This window comes from Acyrthosiphon pisum, chromosome A1, assembly GCF_005508785.2.
Source record: "Acyrthosiphon pisum isolate AL4f chromosome A1, pea_aphid_22Mar2018_4r6ur, whole genome shotgun sequence".
NCBI lineage: Eukaryota > Metazoa > Arthropoda > Insecta > Hemiptera > Aphididae > Acyrthosiphon > Acyrthosiphon pisum.
In genome coordinates this window covers 66,361,977-66,382,011 of record NC_042494.1, presented here as the reverse complement: position 1 = coordinate 66,382,011, position 20,035 = coordinate 66,361,977, and the positions used below count along the sequence as shown (strand labels likewise).

Sequence of the window (20,035 nt, the reverse complement as noted above, 5' to 3'; positions counted from 1 at the left end):
TGTATCGTCTCCACAACGGCTCTCTTGCCCCGTCTGCAGCACACTATTTTAATATAAGTCCAAACCGACCGAAACGCGATTTTATTATTATTATAATACGATGTCGCCGAAAACCGAATAAAAGACTACGGACCCGCCGTCTATAAATTTCACCGCAGACGGTTTTATCGCGTGTCTCGTACACGTTTTTATTACGACTGCGATTATAAATAAAGTTGCGAGCACAATATAATATGATATACTGCAGAATACAGATAGGTACCTACAATATACACATACAATACAATATAGGTACATGTCGTCGTTTTGTTATTTTAATGTGGTGAAGATGATGATGTGCACAATAATAACGCATTATATATATTATTTTTATAGTCTCCGGGTGTGCACAATATACCGCCGAAATTATTGACATGCATATATTCGGGCCCTGTCACAGACTGTGATGTGCCACTAGGAATATTTCTCGATAAACGTTACCGGGAATAAAGATTGTTTCCATTCGGAAATATTCACCTATCTCTTAGTATGCTAAGCTGGACTTAGCATCTGAAGAAACTGTATTTTATTTCACATAAACTTAAAATCGTATTTCCTCAACACTGATGACTGTCATTAAAAAAAAACTTGAATTTTACTTTTACCTATAATATGAATTTATAAATATATATTTTATTTCAAAAATCTTCCTATTCTCCCACAATAATGTTCCGCATAAGTTAAATACAATTTATGTTTTATTTTGAATCATATTGAGACGGCACGGTCACAAAGGATCGGCGTCCTAAATAATAACAAGTTTTTATAATTGATATAACTTATCTTGTTCTATATTTTGTATAATGTTTAGATTTTATACAATGAGGAGGGGCAGTGAGGATCACGGGTGTGACGGCCGGCCTGATCGGCGGACCGTCGCTGTGAGAGCTCGGAACGACCGGCGATGGCCAGGTCCTATGTACAGTATCGGGGAATGTTTGGTGGTCCCAACGTTGACAGTCGTCGGTATGGACGGAGTCAATATATCACTGCGCGTGACTCAAAAGAAGCGGCTACAGTGATATATCGTACCCGGGTTTTTGACACAACTTAATAAAGTTGTCAATGGGGGGGGGGGGGGGGGCCGAGATGGTATAATAAGTACTTAAATGGCTGTTGGTCTCGGCGTTAATGGTGTCGTCAACGGCGTGTGTGCTGACCGCTACGCCGGTTATTGCTGGCTACGACCCTGGTATTTCGGGCGTGTGTTCGTGCTTAAGCTCTGGATTCGTCACGGCGCACGGAAGAAGTCGAATCCTTGATGTTGGGCTACGGTGGTTGTCGTCGGTAGGTAATCGTAGCTCGATGTATAAGCTCTAGCCGCTACTTGTGGTGGTCGTCGTCGTACGATGGTGCCGGTCGGATCACGGCGGACACTTGATGTCGGGCCGTGTTGGTTGTCGTCGGTATTCACAGCTATGATTTATAGCTGTTTCTGGTTGTCTTCGTTCCTTCTGGTTTCTTGTTAGATGAAGGTAGGACGGTTGATGGAATACTGATAATGCTTGCCGTACCGACTATTAAACCGTGTTCTGCCGCAACGGGCGGCTGTGTTTGCGTTCGGTACGGCAAGTGAATTTACTTGCCCAGTTTTAGGGTTACGTGTGTGGGGATGATGTTTTTGGACTCGTGAGAGTCTCTTCTACATGTAGTCCTCGGTCTTAAGTGTGGGGGACAACTTAGGGCCCTATAATGTGGGTGTGAAGTTGTCCCGGTAGTGTGTGTGGCTTTTACTGGTCTATGATCGGTGGTCCTGAAAAGGACCGTTTTATAATGCGTGATCGGTGTACCGTTACAATATTATATGAACAATATGTGTAGGTAGGCAAATTATAATTTTCACAGTGAATTCGCGGTCTTGGGAATATTTCAGTGAATTTTCCGAAGAAATTTCATGAAATTAAATTCTCGGGAATTTTCTCATGGCTAAGTGTCACATTATAATAATAATTCTTACCTAATGAGTAATGATGCATTATATAATATATTATTATTGATTTTAATAATGACGATATTTTGTTACAGCTGAACTAGGAGATTTCGATCCTAGACGACACACCCTCGGGTACGTGTCTGAATTCCGGTTCGTGTCCAATCAGAACGCAGAGCTCGAGAACCGAATCGGAGAAATACACAAAGAACTCACGTAAGTGCTGAGCGCCATATACTAAACGTTCCCTCGCCCTCGCCGTGCTCGCTTACCTATTGCGTTACTTTTTTTGTTTTCTATTTTATTTTTTATTTTTTTTATGATTACTTAACGACAGCCATTTTGCAGGGGTCAAGTGCCTGCAGTTGCCGAGCTGAATTTCTTGGATAAAGTCAAGTGGCTGGACATGTACGGCGTCGATCTTCACCCAGTACTGGTGAGTGCAGTTTAATACATATTTTCCGCCGTTGGGGTTAGGCGTAGGTACGCAGTATTGAAAAAAAAAACGCTACAATGTATATATACTAATATACTATATAGGTACGCGTAACTTAAGATGGGAAAGGAAATTATTTTTCATACGACTCTCCCCGCAGTATAGTGTGTGCGTGATATTCATAAATGTGTTGTATTATACACCCGACGTATTGTGCATCACGTTGCTCCGGCACACGAGTGGTGAACGCCGCCGCAACGTTATTGTTGTAATATTATTATATAATAATAATAATAATGTGTTCTCTCAAAACGCTATATAATTATTGTGGTTTACGAGTCGTTGCGTTTAACACGCGTACCTATGGTACCTGTCTATTTTATCTGAAACATTTTAGACAACCAAATGTATTACAATAATATCATACGAAGCGGTTGAACACGTCTATATTATTATAATATTATATCGCGGGTAAACGTCGTCGTAGGAGAATGCTCATACACAGAGAAAATCTAGCGACCGGAAAAATGACGAGTTTCTTTCGTTTTATTAATACCAATCGAAAATATCACTGAAAGAGATCCTTAAATGCGCCCGTGAATGTGAATCGTCGTATAGGTTAGTTAGTTTATGATAAATTACTACAGCAGCCCACGCGAGAATGATTTATAATGAATTATTTAAACCAACTTGCGAATGTAAAACTGCGTTTCGCGGCCTTCGCGCCATATAGTTATAATAATATTATATCTATCGCCGATAAGTGTTTTAAAAACAAATAAATGTAAAAACAATATGTACATTTTATAAAATAAGGAGGTGTCCTAAGTTATTGGGTACATTTTAATTTTGATGTCTTACTAAGTTATACTAATTCTTACTAAGTGGTATCATAACAGTCCATAGATAAAAAAAAAAATGTCCACAAAATGAATCCAACGATGGAAGTAGGTGCAGTATGTACGTAGGGATACATCAAAGTCTTATAAAATTTGTCTATTCGAGCTTTAAGTATTTTCCGTCGTTACAATGGTTTCATATTTTACGGTAAATTTGTTTTCGTGGAATGGCCAATAGGAGTATAATAATATAATTTCGCAAGTATAAAATATGAGTTAAGACGTTGAAAATGAACATTTTTAATTTAATTGATAACTATCAAGGACCGCTCTAAATTGTATGCTCTCGAAGTCGCGTTGACTTTTAGACCCCCCGGGCTCACGGCTATTATAGTAATAATTCTGTGCTGACACCGCAGGCGCAACGATATTCGGAGCAGGTTTAATCATTATACATTATAGGTATTATATATATGTAGCCCGCCCATAAAGTTTCAATTATTTCCGCGAGAGCTTTTACGGGTGGGGGGCGGGGTGTTTTTTTATTTACAGTAGATACGCGCGCGGTGGTGTTTAGTCCTTTGAACTTAAACAACCCTATTTTTTCCCCCGTTCCTGAACAAATTATAGAATTAAACTTGCGCCGTTGCAGCAAATCGATCCTCATCCACGCATTCCTCTCGCCACCGTCCAGCACCGCCGCCGTCGTTTAGCTCCAGCCCGCGCCCATAAAAAGGTAATCGAAATAAATGCCGTTTGCATGTTTTTTTTTTAAATTTAATTTAGTTTTTTACTACCTGGCTATAGTAAATGAATTCGGTTTTTCGTTTCTGTGTCGCGCGCGTGCGCGAATAAATCGTATCGGTAACGACGTTGTTATAATTATTATTCGGTACTGAAATGCTTCCCACGCGCGTACACACACACATGCACACAAAGTCGTTTCGGCGCATAATATTTATGGCGGTTGTCATTCAGTGGCCGTTTAATTTATATCAACAATCGCGCACAATACATAAATAATTCGCTCTTGTCACAACTGTATAGGTACTATAGGTACACGCGAATCTATACCGGACGGCCGTGTGCGGCTTACACAACAACAATTATATCACTACAATGTTATTTGTATTTTTTTTTATTATTATTATAACAACCGTTTCCACGCCGACTTTTACGATATTACACGTTAAATACGTCCACGACAACACTACACTGTCCCACGCGCTGTCCTTGCTGATACACTATTGTGAATATACAGGATGATTCACTGCAACAATGCTAGCTAGAACCCATGTTTTCGTTCGATGGTAATAATATTAATAATCTATTCAAAATTTAATTTTTTAAAAATGTTCATACCATTTAAGGATTGTCTTGTGTACTAGGTGATATCAATTTCTTTTTTAAACGATAAAATCACCCCGTTTCTTATAAGACTTTTTATAAAAAAAATGTTGTTGTATACAAACCACAAATTTAACTTTATATAGGTACTAAGGGTAATTGATAGTTTCCTACAATATATTATAATATGTTTTGGAGATTGAGGGCTATGATTATTTAAAAATTAGACTTATGTATTATTATGTATTATATATTTTATGAGTCTGATTTTTATAATTTGTAAGAATTGTGCGAGTATAATATTTGTCATTTGATCCAATCTAACATAAATTTTATAATTTCTTAAAACCATTTTCAAGGGCTATTATTATTATTTATGAGTATATATTATACATTATTTAATAACCTATAAAATACTCGTTCCAACTGTGGCGTAAATACAGCAACATTTAAAAAAAAAATTATATGATTAAAAATGCATTCTTAAATCGTTTGGTTCCCATTTAAAATTTAAAAAAAGTTATGCTGTGTGTGTTTATACGGGAGAGTATTTATATTGTTATAAAAATATTAATATCTGAAAATATGGTGAACGGAGGGGTGAGCATGCTTGGAATGGATCACTCTGTATATAATTATACACTCGATATAATACACGGGCGATTATAAACGTATATTTTATCATGGTATCTACGCCACGACTTGCCAGCTTTGTGCTGGTTCAAATCCAGAGTTTTGCGCTTATAGATACTTTTATATACGCCTGCTGTACCTCTGCAACAGTCGTTTGACTATGAGTAAATCAAAAATATTATAATATCGTTAACGTTCAAACGAAACCGGGACAATGGAGAGACGCGATAGAGCGTGCGTAGGAAAGCTTCTATATATATAATACGACATATTTAATATTGTAATAGTATAATAATAATATGTAGTTTACACGCCACCGACGCCGCTTCTGTGTGTAGTAATAAAATATTGTTTTAAATGCAAATTTTAATTTAAAAAAAATCTGGTTTCTATAACATTATTATTATTATTTAAGCATTTTATTTTTGCTCGTTATCATAATATTAGTCCGTTTATACATTTATCGCATTTTTATTTAAATTCCACGTGTACTATAATAACGGTCTTGTAATGATTCGAACAGAATTATTATTATTATTGTTGTTGTTCTCCTCGGGTATAGTATTATTATTGTTTTTATTATTGTTGCCACAGCCCGAAATCGCGACGGTAATAATATTGATATTATACGAAAAGCTCATTCATTATTATACAACCACTGCAGCTGGGTCGGCGTATATACCCGAAGATGATTCGTCATTACTATCGGTACATTATTATTTATTTCGCGTTCAAACGCAATAATTATTTTTTTTTTGGTGCAAAAAATGCTTGATAATATAGCGCAGTCGGTTTTTAAGATATTATGATACAAGTCATCCGGACTCTGCGCGTTTTGAACGGAACGTACGATATTATAATAATATCCTCTGCTCGTTCAAAGGGTAATTATACTCGAGCAGCATATAATTGCATAAATTACGCTCAAGTACCAAGCACGGTCTGTTTAGGAAATAGAAGCAACGGCGGTGATAATTTCGAACCTGCAGACGGTGGCCGACGAAATAAATCTCTGTCGTTTTCCGATATTTATGTATACTATAATACGATACAGACAACCAGCGAGTGGCGTAGGTACTTTAAAAACGTAGTCGGCGTAAACAATAATAATAATAATAATATATATTATTTTAACGACGCGATCGAATCGAATTAAGAGGATATTAATGCCGTATACTAATAATATATTCCGAGAGAATTATTATTTTCATCATCCGACGAGAGTCGCACTGTATAGGTGGAGGCATATACCTACAACAACGACGCTCAAAGGCGCGATATTATTATTATTATTATTCATCGGGACAAAGGTCGACATCTGCGGTGACGGTTCTTGTTCGCTTTCGGACAGGTGGCGAACGGACGAAAAATAAAAGCTCGGTCGCGTATTGTTTCCGTCTGCACAGTTTTTTGCACGTCATCATAGTGTAATTTAAATAAATTCTCGGCCGTCTTCTGTGTTTTACGTGGACCGAATACGATATTAAACGATAACTAATATATGGTGCGTCCTCAAATGTCCCGAAATACAAGAAAAATGCTTTTAAAAAAATATATGGTTTCATGCACTGGTAGTAATAATTACAAGAATTCAGAAAATGAGCCTAAAAATAGCTTTTTACATGTAAATTTTAATATGTTTACACTGTAAAATAAAAATGATTAAACAGAAATTTATTTGTTTTATTTAAATTTGCGTAATTTAGCATTTTGGTGTCATCGTGCGATCATCGATGCAAGTTGTAAATAATATGACATTATATGACCTATTTATGTGACTATAATATTATATACGTATCACTTCTCTGTGACGAAATTTCATTTGTCAGATCGCTGCTTTTGTTGGTATATACGGGTTAAACATAATACGAAATACAAATAGTATAATATTAATATGACGAAGTGAAATACATAATACTTCCTTATTTTAGATTCTGAGTGGAACGATGAATGTATTGATTTTACAATGATGTGTGTTTTTTTATTTTTTATTTTTTTTGTGACTGCGTACACGATAAGTAGTCAAAATAATACTTCGATTTTCAATGGGAAAGTTGGTGTATTGGGGAGATCAAAATTTAAAATTCTTAATAGTTTTTAAAAGCGCCAGGAAAAACAACATAAAAATTAGGGAAAAACGGGAATTTTTACGCAAAATCGATTTTTTACAAAATTGACTTTGGGTTTTGGTGTAATTTTTAAATAAATGAACATACATGAAATTTTCATTGGTTATTTATATTTGCATTTTATATACACGATAACATTTTCAAAATATTTTGTTTTGTTTTGAACTGTTTAGGGACACATTTTCAGTTTCCAATTTTATTAGTTTTTTTTTCTATGAATGTCAATTATTTGTTGGGTAAAAAAGCTTGAAAATGTAATACAAGGCTCCTACTGTATTGCTACAATGACATTTGAAAAATATTAAAAATCCTTAATCACAGTTTTTTTTTTATAAGCATTTAAAGTTCAAATCTTGACAAAATACGGAAAAATCACGAAATTTAGCAAATTATTTTACGTTTGAAGTTCATATTTTTACAATATTGGATATTCACTCGATTTATCATGTAGCAGTTTTTTTTATTTTATTGATATTCAAAAACGAATAACTGTAGATACATTACAATTTTACTGAATGTTTATATTTTCATTTTCTATAAACCATAAAATTTTTAAAATATTTTGACTCTTTTTGAGCTGTTTATGGACATTGTCAATTTTCAATTTTTTTTGTTTTTTTTCTATAAATATCAATAAAATTTTATTTGTTTGGTAAAAAAGCGTGAAAATTTAATGAAAGGCTTCTGATATATTGTTATAATAGTAGTTGAAAAATATTTAAAAAAAATAGGCACAATTTTTTTTATAAGGACGTAAAGTTCGACCTTTGACAACACTTTTCAAATGTCAAATTTAATAATAATTTTGTAGTTAAAAATGTATAAAACGTTCAACTTGTATAGCTAAGGATTGAAAATTTAAAGCAAGGTTCTACGTAAATAGGTTAATATATAAATTACTTTATTCATAAAATAATATTATCAAATATACTTATAGTAATATCATAGACTGACTGACCGTTTTCGCTCAGAATCGTTTTTCTTATACAATGATATTATATCATTGAATTCAAATTTAAGACCATCCATTACAGTGACCCACTTGTAACCTTCTGTAGAGTAGAGCGACACCCACTTGCCCACCTTTTTTATTTTTAGTTTATAATATGGTAAATATTTATCAAATTTTATCATTTCTTATAAACTAGGTAGGTACTCAAAGCATAAAAATGCTTTGAAAATTCCAGGAAAATGCGCTAAAAATATAAAAGTTAAAACAAAAGTTTCATGTTTACTTTTACGTTTTTTGACGTATCAAACGAATTTTCTACTTGGAATGCTATGCCTTGAGAAATGTAGAAAACAATTTAATCAGGATTTAAATCCATGCCCTAATAATAATAATATCATAATTTATAATATTATGATGTACTTATATTATATTACCGTGGTGACCTGCATCATATAGGTGGAGGCGGGCTGCATTAGAAACCCACTCGATAGGTACAAACGCGAAAACAAAACGATATCGCCTTCCGTACTCCTCTTGTCGTGGCACATGATTATATACAATATACGATCTGACCATGTAGTAATGAATTCAGTGTTGTGCTTTATCTGAATAAAAATAATTAAAGCATATCTATTTAAATAAAATGGTTATCTGATATCAGATCAGATCATATACATATAGTCTGAACTAGATATTTTTTGTGACAAGTTTTTAAATTTAATTTTTCTATACAATTTTGTTTTATTTTGTTATGTTAATTTAGTTCTTTATGTATTTAGTTATAGTAATTTTGTAGTATATTGTACATTCTCTATAAACTGCATACATGGGTATATAAGCTTATTTAAAACTAACGTATTCACGAGTGTAAAAATTTAAACTTATATATGTATATATCGTAATCGTAATTAGTGTAATCGTATTTTTCATGAAATGGACATATATTTTATCCATTTAATGAAATGAAAACTCTTATTTTACACTTTGTGTAATATTTTAAATTAATTACATCAATAGGTAACTTTTCGTGAAATCGAAATCTTTAAGTACTACATATTATATTAAACTCTTATTTGTTATGAAAAAATACAATCAGATTATTATGATATAGCAACTAATATAATTAAACATGAATAATTATAATAATCATCATAATAATATTATTTATATAAATAATAAATTATTACTTATTTTTACAAATATTAGTGTTATGGCAACGACTGTTACACTTTACAGAAGCTTTAAAACAAGCACATCGTTTTGATTCATATTGGCGTTTACAAGTACAACTTAAAAAACCTTGTCCCCCAGAAATATGAGAAACTGTTTCACGTAATGTGAGTTCTTTATCATTATTAACTTCAGTAATTTTTAAAAAAATTAGATGTCGCGGGTTTCAAACTTGCTGAATTGAATCACCTTTTTACTAAACCATATTGAGTTCCGAGTTGGTGAAGTTTATGTTTCTTCTAATTGACAATAACTGCAATTACATTATTGGGATCTAAAGGTCCTCGATCTACTTTAGGTACTGTTGTTAAGACGCAATCACCAATTTGTAAATCAGGATACAATTGATGCGATTATTTATCGATAACAGGTGTCGATAACATATTAGTATTAGGTACAGTGATTCTACAGTACCTATTAGTATCTTAATGACAACAGATACTAGATGCCTGTTATCGTATCAATTTTATTATTTCGATTTTATGAAAAGTTACCTATTGATGTAATTAATTTAAAATATTACACAAAGTGTAAAATAAGAGTTTTAATTTCATGAAATAGATAAAATATATGTCCATTTCATGAAAAATACGATTACACTAAGTGGATGCGACATATATATTATTATTAAATGTGGTCATATTTCATAGATAATTGTTTGGTTATCTTTGTACAACACGGCGAATAATATTATAATAACAATTGTTGCTAATCTATATATATAAAAATGAAAGTATGTGTGTCCATGTTACCATGGCAACCATTTATATATTATTTAGAGATTTCCGTCCGTGTGTGTCGCCATATTACCATGGCAACCAATTATATATTATTTTGAGATTTTCGTCGGTGGGTGTCTCCGTATTACCATGGCAACCAATTATATATTATTTTGAAATTTCCGATAAAATGTTTTGTATATAAATGGTTGCCATGGTGATATGTAGAATTATTATTCATATAGAGTTGGCAATTTTAATGGGCAACGAAGTGAACGGGATCAGATATTTATATATATATAGATAGATTATACCTCTGTGCAGAAGATAGGCTAATTTAAAAAGGGAGAGAACCAACCCCGGGAGGCGCTCAAACAGGAATTTTGAGATTTCCGATAGAAATTTTTGTTTTTAAATGGTTGCCATGGGTTTTGAAGCTACTATAATAATTATTATTGGTTGCCGGGAAACGAAGTGCACAGGATCAGCTAGTATACTATAGAAATCAAAATATCAATGTTCGAGCCACGGCGGGTACGGTGGGTGTATCTACTCATGAGATATATTATAATAAAATTGCAGCGACGGCAGCGTTTAAATCGATTTCGGCGGTTCAATCGAACGTGTAGGCCGACGTACAGACAGTTTTAGAATTAAAAAAATATATTAAAATATACAAGATACAAATAATTAAGGATAGTATCTAATTACTGTCTATCATCCATGCATATAATATCGTCGATTTTTTCCGTCGAGATTTTGAACGACGTGATTTCGATTCTCGGTACATAAATATAGGTATGTGTAATATATCGGCAATCGATGTCCGACGTTCGGTCAAATATCGATTTATTTAACAGTACATGATATTAATGTATAATAGGTAAAGTCGCGATGGACTCGAGTAAAATGTAATCTTCGTCGCGTCATCGATTTTCCGATTGACTTTCTCCTCCGGGTTTGCGTCGTTATTGTTTCGTTTGCGATTCGTTTTGGTTTTCAAATTTAACTCACTGCCGGTTCGTTGGGTTCGATCGTTATTTCATATATCGTCTGAACAAACAATAATAATACACCATTACGCTGAACGAAAGTTTAACGAACTGTCTTGAAACCGTAATAATATTATATTATGCTCATTGCTCATGACTTAAAGATGATTCGTGTTTTCTCATCAGTTCAAAAAAAAAATGCGTTTAACTCTAAAAAGTTTAGAGCTAATATGGAGGAAAATATTAATATAACTCAGTTAAAAAGATATCGGAAGTTTTTTAATTATCACGGCATAGTGACATAGATAGTACAACTTTAATATTTTTTTTAAAAATAATAATGAAAACTTTTTGTTAAATATGCAATTTATTATCCCTATACAAATTAAACTTGAGTTGTAGTAGTTTGTTCAATTACCTACACGTTAGTATCAACTAAATTATTAAATACAATATTATTTTTTTCAACTACATATTTTATAATGGACATCATATAATTATTATAAACATAATTTTAACTTAACGTAATATTTTCAAATTAACTGGAAAAAGCTAAGTTACTACGGTGTACACTTTTAACTACCTAGTTATAAGACGTTAGTTGTTAAGTTAATTAGAAAATAAACTAACTTGTTAATTTAAAATGTTCAAATTAAATTAAATGTGTAACTATATTTAATGCCCACCTATATTTGTAAAATACTATTTATTCAACTGTTAAATGTGTGATCTGCATATAGTATTATTTGACGGTGTTGTTGGGAGAATCATTAATTATAATTAAAAATATTAAATGTCTCAAAATATTTTGTACTCGGATAAATTTCTTTCATTCGATGACGACGTGCGGTTTTATATTATTTAATTATTACCTAAAGATTTTATATAGGTACCCTCACCCTAACACGTAACCATTGTTTGATAATATTATTCTTTAAATTGACGTAGAAAAAAAATACAACGTAATCGACCGTAATGAATTAGACGCATTGACCTACAAACGGCTAACGAGATTTAAATCGAATTGCGTAACAGTGATCGATGGCATTAAAATCTATTTAGGGTAATATAATACATGCACACGGGTCGCAAAACGGGCATGGTAAGCCCTAAGTAAACTTTGTTCGAATTCGTTTCACCGTACATATTATCATAATATTAAATTATATTAACGAGTAGGATCATAATATTTTATTATTGTTGTAATATAGTTGTAAAGAACGATTTTTTTTTTTAGACGTTACGACAGGGGTGTATCCAGTGTCTTATTTCAGGGGGGGAATTGCTAAAAATAATAAATAATATTTATGTGGTATAAATATTCATAAGGAATAATTAAAAAAATAAATAAGTGCAATAAATAATAGATTATGTATAGTATGGTAATTCAAAAAATTTTAAATCGACTTTTGAAAATGTTTAATTTTAGAAAATTTAAATGAAATTTGCGAATATTTTACACAATATATTTATAATATATTTAATTATGGTTAAACATCCATACATAAAAATAAAATAATTTTCCAAACCTATAATTTTAAATGTATTATAGCTTTGTTTTGCATGTTAAACCGTTGATATGAAATTTTAGTTATTAGTTCACTACCTACTGAATAAGTCTGGATAAGAGGTATATATCATAATACCTATATATGGTATATTATCATTTATAGAGCAAACGTATTTTGGTCAATTATAATAACAAAAGAAAATAACATTGTAATGCCATTATACCAATGCATATAAACACTTGATTTTTAATAATGTTACCAGCCCCCCCTGTAGCAGTCTTCAGACATCCTCAAAATACTCGAGTATTCTCCCTGAGAAAGATCCTCTGTGCGTTACGACAAAAGAAACTTAAGACGCTGATCCGAATATTATTGTATTTTGTTCTGTCAACGTACCATAAAAACGACAAATATAAAATACTTGCTAAATATTATTATCGTACTAGGTACCTAACTATCTAAGTGCATAATATAATAATGAACTTCATCAATCAATCCACGGCCGAGTTTGCGTGTGTTTGCAATACCTATATATACCGGTGCAGCGGACAGACCACCAAAACTCACTCGCTTTCTAACTATAGAGTCACGCGTTGCAGTTACTCGTTAATCAATCGATTCTGTTTTAAAAACGGATGACTTGACAAGTGGTTTTGGGCTGACCGACGTGGTCGTTATTTTTTTCATATCTCGCCAGTATGCGACGATTTAGCTCGCGTAACTATATTAAAAATCTAAATACTGTCAGCGGTGCCCCCGCAACGCGTGATGTAACGATATCATATTATTTATATAGGTATGTTATGAGCCGTAGATGTAAAAAGTAAAAATCGCATCGATGTAATGTGAACCCACATAATATAATAATAATATTATAGGTAGTATTATTATCAGTGACGCAGCCGTGGGCGCATCAAATTTATATACCCGGGATCCGGATTTTATCATACGCGTATTTAAAAAATAATATATTAAAACTTAAGTAGGTACCTACAACTTAAGAATATAATATATTATTTTAATCGTGACGTTTTAGAAAAATCGTGTATTTCATAAATAAACTATACATCCCGACAATATAAACTCTTTCTGACGTTATATTATTAAAATGTTACGAGTACCTATGCAGTAAAATAACAAATACTACGCAATACGAATTTGATAGAATATATACATATACAATGAAATTTCCATTTTGACATTTTTAATACAATAATTATGAATACAAATTTATGAAATACTCATAATTTATTACGTACCTACCTATTGTACTATAGCATTACTAACAGGTGTCCGGTGTAAATGAGTTTGTATACGAATTCACAACACAGATAGATCGTTCAGATGAATCCAAAAGACACAATGATTCATCAGACTAATGGTTCCTAAACTATTTTGTTCTCACTGCATTATTTTTGGGCAGATAAAAGTTATGGCACACTTTTCATATTCATAATACTGTACTTACTATTATATTCAGTAACAATAACATATGTAGGTATTTACTTAGGACTTATTTACTTTTAGGTTCGACTCAGAACAACACCACGCAAACCAAATTAAAATTAATCTATTCACACTTAAATATTGAAATACAAATTTTATTTTTTTTGTAACAATAATTTTTTTTATCAATATTTAATCACGAGTACCTAATATTAATATTTGCATGAATAATGTAATAATGAATAATTTTTTTATTTGACTGGGCAAAAAACTCTAAATTGTCATGACATATTTATTATAACCAGCACGGCACACCCTTGGGGAAACACTTAATACCTACATTAGACAATGTATTTTGTTTCATGTATAGCTAAAAAATACTGCGGTGGTTGATGGCTAATGTTTATGAGGATTATACACAAATAGGTAGTTGAAAATTCGTAAAAATCTAATAAACAATATTAATTATGTCGGTAAATTTATAGGTATGACGTGTGTACTACTAGTGTGTACAGGGGCACACATATTAATATATAATTAATAAAAATATAATGAAATAAAATTAACTATAATATATAATGATTATACATTTTTAATCATCCAGTATGTTATTTCCACTACCTACCTAACTAATTATTTCCACTGTCAAATTGTGTATTAGAAATAAATCATTTTAATCATTTAGTACCTATATATTGACACATCCGTTGAATGTATAATAACTATATTATTTATTGACATTTTTTTTTTTTAGGAGCTTTTTTTTTTTGTCCAACATTAATTATAATATTAATATAATATTATTATACTAGGTACAGTGTTGATGACTTACGGTATATAATGTACTGGATTAATAAAATTGATCTTGCGGCGTTTCAACTACGAAATTAACGAAAAAATTAATTCAACCAACAGTGAAATATTATGCGAAATGTTTAATTCGAACCAATACCATTGTACAAACGAAGTAAAATATTCAATGGAAACGAAATACAATTTTTCAATGAAAGTTTATTGTACAATAAAATATTTTCGATTATAAAATTAAAAAATCATTTTATACGACGATATAACATACACGTCTAACTTTCTTGTTTGTTTTACATTTTAATAATATGCACGCTGAGAGTCAAACTGTTTGTTTAATAATTTATTAGCCATACAAAATAAGAGCTCGAACTACTGTAATTGCAGGTTTTAACAAATTTAATTGAATTGATCTTTTCAATATGACGCGATAAGGTTGATATACATCAATCATCGCGTTTGATAGTAACTTATTTAAAAAATCTAATTTTATTTTCTCCAATAGCTACTTTTTACATGAATATAACCAATTCAGCTGAATAATAGGCAGCTACTATACGCGTAGGATCTTTTGAAATTATAATAATCTATATAAATGTTATGTAAATTGTATTTAAATCACATGTATTAATATTGTATAAGACTTATACTATAAGTAGTTAATATTTTTATAATAATAATAAATTCTAAACGTTTTTACCGTCTAGTTTATATTATAGTAATATAATATTATCACGATTGAAAAAAAATGTATTATCTGTTTCCAATCTACAATATTATAAGAACAACAGTGCCGTTTATGATACATTTTTATTATTAATAATAATATGCATGTATTGATGTATACCACGCTAATAGTAATAAACAATAACGATTATGATTATTATAATAATATAACACTTTGTCTCGTCAATGCATTTGGGTGTCGCAATAACGCGCTCTTTAATATTATTATTACGGTTGTTCCAATAATAATAATAATAATAATAATAATAATAATAATAATAATAATAATACGTCTGTAGGTCGTATCGCAAATGTAAAGTTACTATACTCTGCCTACGTTTGTTTTTTTTTTATATAATATACAAACCCATTATTATATATCATGACCGGCAATTATAATATTTTGATTGGATTTTCTATACGAAAACAGAGCGATTTAGTAACAAAATGGCTTTACGCGCACTAAGTCGTCGTGCAGTTAATAATATTTAAACTACGAGTTTTGCATACGACTACTATTAATTATAATATGATTTTTTATTTTTGTTTTAAAAAATGTACCAATCGCGTAGGACGGCGATTGATCGTTTTCGCGGAAAACCATTTCCATTCTCGTTCACTTCGATTAAAATAATATTATATTATACGTATCTATACACATATTACCTACAGTGTTCGTCGGAAATAGGAGCGAGTTATGTATTCATTTCTCGCTGCAGTTTCCATCGTCCGAGTGTGTATCTATATGTTTACCCTTCTCATATTATTACATTGTAAGCATTATAAATATTGCATAAAAAATAAATAAATTGAAATTTAGTTTTAAGCGAACAAATTGAACCGTTATTTGTATTTCGACGTTCGTTTTTGATGTTCCAGTAAACGTAATTTGTTCATTTCTGTTACGCAAATAATATTATAGTAGAGCTGACTATATTATGCACAATGAACGTATAAATAATGAAAATACAAAACATAAATGAGTTATAATGTAATATATAAACGTTCGCGAATTGGCTGTATTTTGTAGGTACACATAATATATTATTATTATCGTTTTGTCCGTTTATTTCTTGGAAGAGTTTCAGACCATATACCTTTATAAGCAATAGTATTCTTATACTTGCCATTCAATAAAAAAAATATATCAAATGCGCAATTTTTAAAAATAATGATTAATGATATTTTTCGATTTTTTTTTACATTCCTCTGTAAGGTATATTAAGTTGTACCTACCGATTATCGATATTTATATTATAATATTGTTCGCATTTGATTTCCACAGGGCGAAGACAACGTCGAATATTATTTGGGTTTGACGCCAACCGGAGTGATTGTGCTCCGAAACAAAAACATCGTCGCAAACTATTACTGGTGAGTGTCCCGCCGCGGCGGTTATTATAATAATATTATTTCGTTACGATTTCGTTATCGTTTTAATCATTACTGACGCGTGTTTCCAGGCCCAGAATCACTAAGATCTTCAGCAAAGGAAAATATTTCATGCTCAGAGTGTGCGACAAAAACGTAAGCACACAATTTAAACGTTATCATGTCTCGTTTACAACGTCATAATATTAATTATAAATTAATTAGTATTACACGTATATTATGGTAGTCTGGTCGGACCGAGAAATCGTTTCAACCAGATTACCACATTAATATTAATAAGAACCACTGCAACACAGAATGAATATTGTATTATAGTCATTATCGAATGTCAAGTATTATATTTTCTAAATCAAGTTAGTTCAAATGTTCAATATTATATTCCTTTGATTCTCCAAGGCCTCGTTAATAAAAATCTACACTTGCGGAACGAGGGCATCAACCAACTGTAATGTCATCTCTGCATGATTCCCCAACACTCGCGTACGTCTTGTGCTGGTGCTTTAGTAGTACGATTTGTATTAACGAGGTGACTCGATGTCCTTATTATCAGACGGGTTACTTTATGTGATGTAATGAACTACCTTTATCTTCAGCACTAATCTGGAGTTTGTAATACCTAACTCGAGTTAACACTAATTAAATTGCAATAATATAATTACGTCAATATCCACTCTTCGTCGCGACGCTTTCTTCTGGGGCTGCACGCGCGTGTGTGCCTAGTCTTTCACACTTGCACCGGTGCCTTCTTTCCGGTCCCCCGTAGCTAACATTTAAACTACTTCCTAAATTCCTCTGTCGTCACTATCACATAAATATCATACGTTGACGCTCGCATGCACACTCGCACCCCAAGTCCCGAAGCAGGTCACGACGTCAGAATATAATTATACAATTATAAATTCGAAAATTGTATATTGTATATTATTTAACGCGTCGTATATAGTGTGGGACCTAGGAAACGTTTCGTCTTTCAGATTAGCATAATATTTTAATTGGGGCGCGGGTCTATAATAATAATGGTAAAAATAATGGTAATGACGATATTTTCAGAACGACGAGAACACTTACGGGTTTGAAACACCCTCGAGGCCGGCTTGTAAACATCTGTACAAGTGCAGCATGGAACATCATTCATTCTTCAGACTTGTCCAAGTGTCGCCCAACCCCCCGGACGTCATAAGCACTCGATTTAGCAGGTTTGATATGCGCGCCGCGACAGAATATTATATTATTCAATTACATTAATTGCGTTACGCTCGCCGTAGGTACACATTACACATACGTGATATTTTATCATTATTGTGTGTGTACACGCTGTACAATGTGCATAATATATAATAAAAATAACATAGTTTTATCGCAGTCGTCGCGATGATGTACCGAGCACCTATAATAATATTACTACGACGTACTGCAGCACATGTATACATACATACATACACGGGTAGTGTTGTATTATGACGAGGGAGAAAACTAAATATCATAAGCGCGTTTTCATATTATACGTCATATTATATAGTAATGCGCGCGCGATATCGTATGCAATGCTTTTTCTTCCGCCTCACAAAAAAAAAACTTTTTGCTGGCGCACGTTATATATATGTACGCGTATAATACTATAATATACATAGTAATATACTGTTATTCTGCTGTGTATAGTCGGTCAGGGCTCGCGGCGTACATAAAGCCGACTGCAGGGAGCTGGGTGGAACAAACGACGACGACGGCGGCGTTGGTTTTTCGTTTTTCATGCCCCATCATAATTGTTCAGATTTTTCTCGCCAGAAGATGATATTTCTAAAGAAACAGATCCCTAGTCACGTACAATAATTGTGTGTATAGGTATTTTGTGCACCACATATTTTGACGTACATATAGGGATACGCCATATTATAGTGTATGCATAATATCTACGCCCCCTCTCCGTGCACCGTACATACATTACATATACTACCTACTCTATTATGATGTATTATAATTATTACTGCTACTGTACACCATTATTCCTATTATTGAGCGAAGAATATGCAATACTATTCGTATTGTTTATTGTTGTCTACCCCGCCACAGTCGTCACAGTTATTAATATTGCCGTTCGAAAGCTACGTGTATAATAATTTAATGTTAGATATGAGTTTATATTATAACGATTAAAAATAATATTCCGAAAATGGTATCGACCACGCTGCGGACTCCGGTCTACCGCTGTTGTATAATAATATTACGCGCGTAGTATAACTCTAGAATTTTAAACAGCTATATCGATACAAAGGTTTTTGAATAATTCCAAACTCCACATTTTAACCGTCACCGCTGTGTGACGATTTAGACCAATTCGTCAATATGTTAATAATAATTAGGGATCGTGCACTAAATATCGTATCTTATCTTTTAGCAAATTTGATCAAGATGGTACTTTAGATAGGTCATTTTTCGATTTTCTCAATAGTTATTTAATGTCACGAAAAAAACCACCGGAAAATTACGAAAAAATGCTAAAAATGGAATTTTAATTTCTAACGCTATGTTTATCACCATAGAAACGAATAAACAATTATAATATTTTAATATTAATTCAACTTACATGATAAAATAAATAATAACAAAAATATAAAATATCCAGACTGACAAACCGTCTCCGCTCAGAATCGTTTTTCTTATACAATGATATTATATCATTGAATTCAAACCTAATACAACCATTATACAATGACTCACTTGTATCTACTTTACAGCAGAGTGACATCCACTTACCTGCTTTTTCATTACTCTTTTTAATATATCGTTTTTATGATTTTTGGGGGATAATATCACAAAGACAGAAAATCGCCGCTTCCAAAAAAAAACGTATATTTATGTCAAATGGAGTTATATGCAATATACAGTTTAATATATTAAACCCTAACA

At 32.1% G+C, this 20,035-nt stretch overlaps 1 protein-coding gene across 2 annotated transcripts in view; it reads left to right on the top strand.

The window, feature by feature from the left end:
- LOC100163621 (band 4.1-like protein 4) overlaps positions 1-20,035 on the top strand; it is a 171,967-nt gene that overhangs the window by 127,584 nt on the left and 24,348 nt on the right. For both annotated transcript variants that reach the window (XM_008182275.3, XM_001952827.5), the window contains exons 7-11: positions 2,065-2,185; positions 2,318-2,405; positions 17,022-17,110; positions 17,200-17,263; positions 18,179-18,324. In XM_008182275.3, the coding sequence (XP_008180497.1) occupies positions 2,065-2,185; positions 2,318-2,405; positions 17,022-17,110; positions 17,200-17,263; positions 18,179-18,324 (508 nt within the window). The remainder of the gene's footprint in view (positions 1-2,064; positions 2,186-2,317; positions 2,406-17,021; positions 17,111-17,199; positions 17,264-18,178; positions 18,325-20,035) is intronic.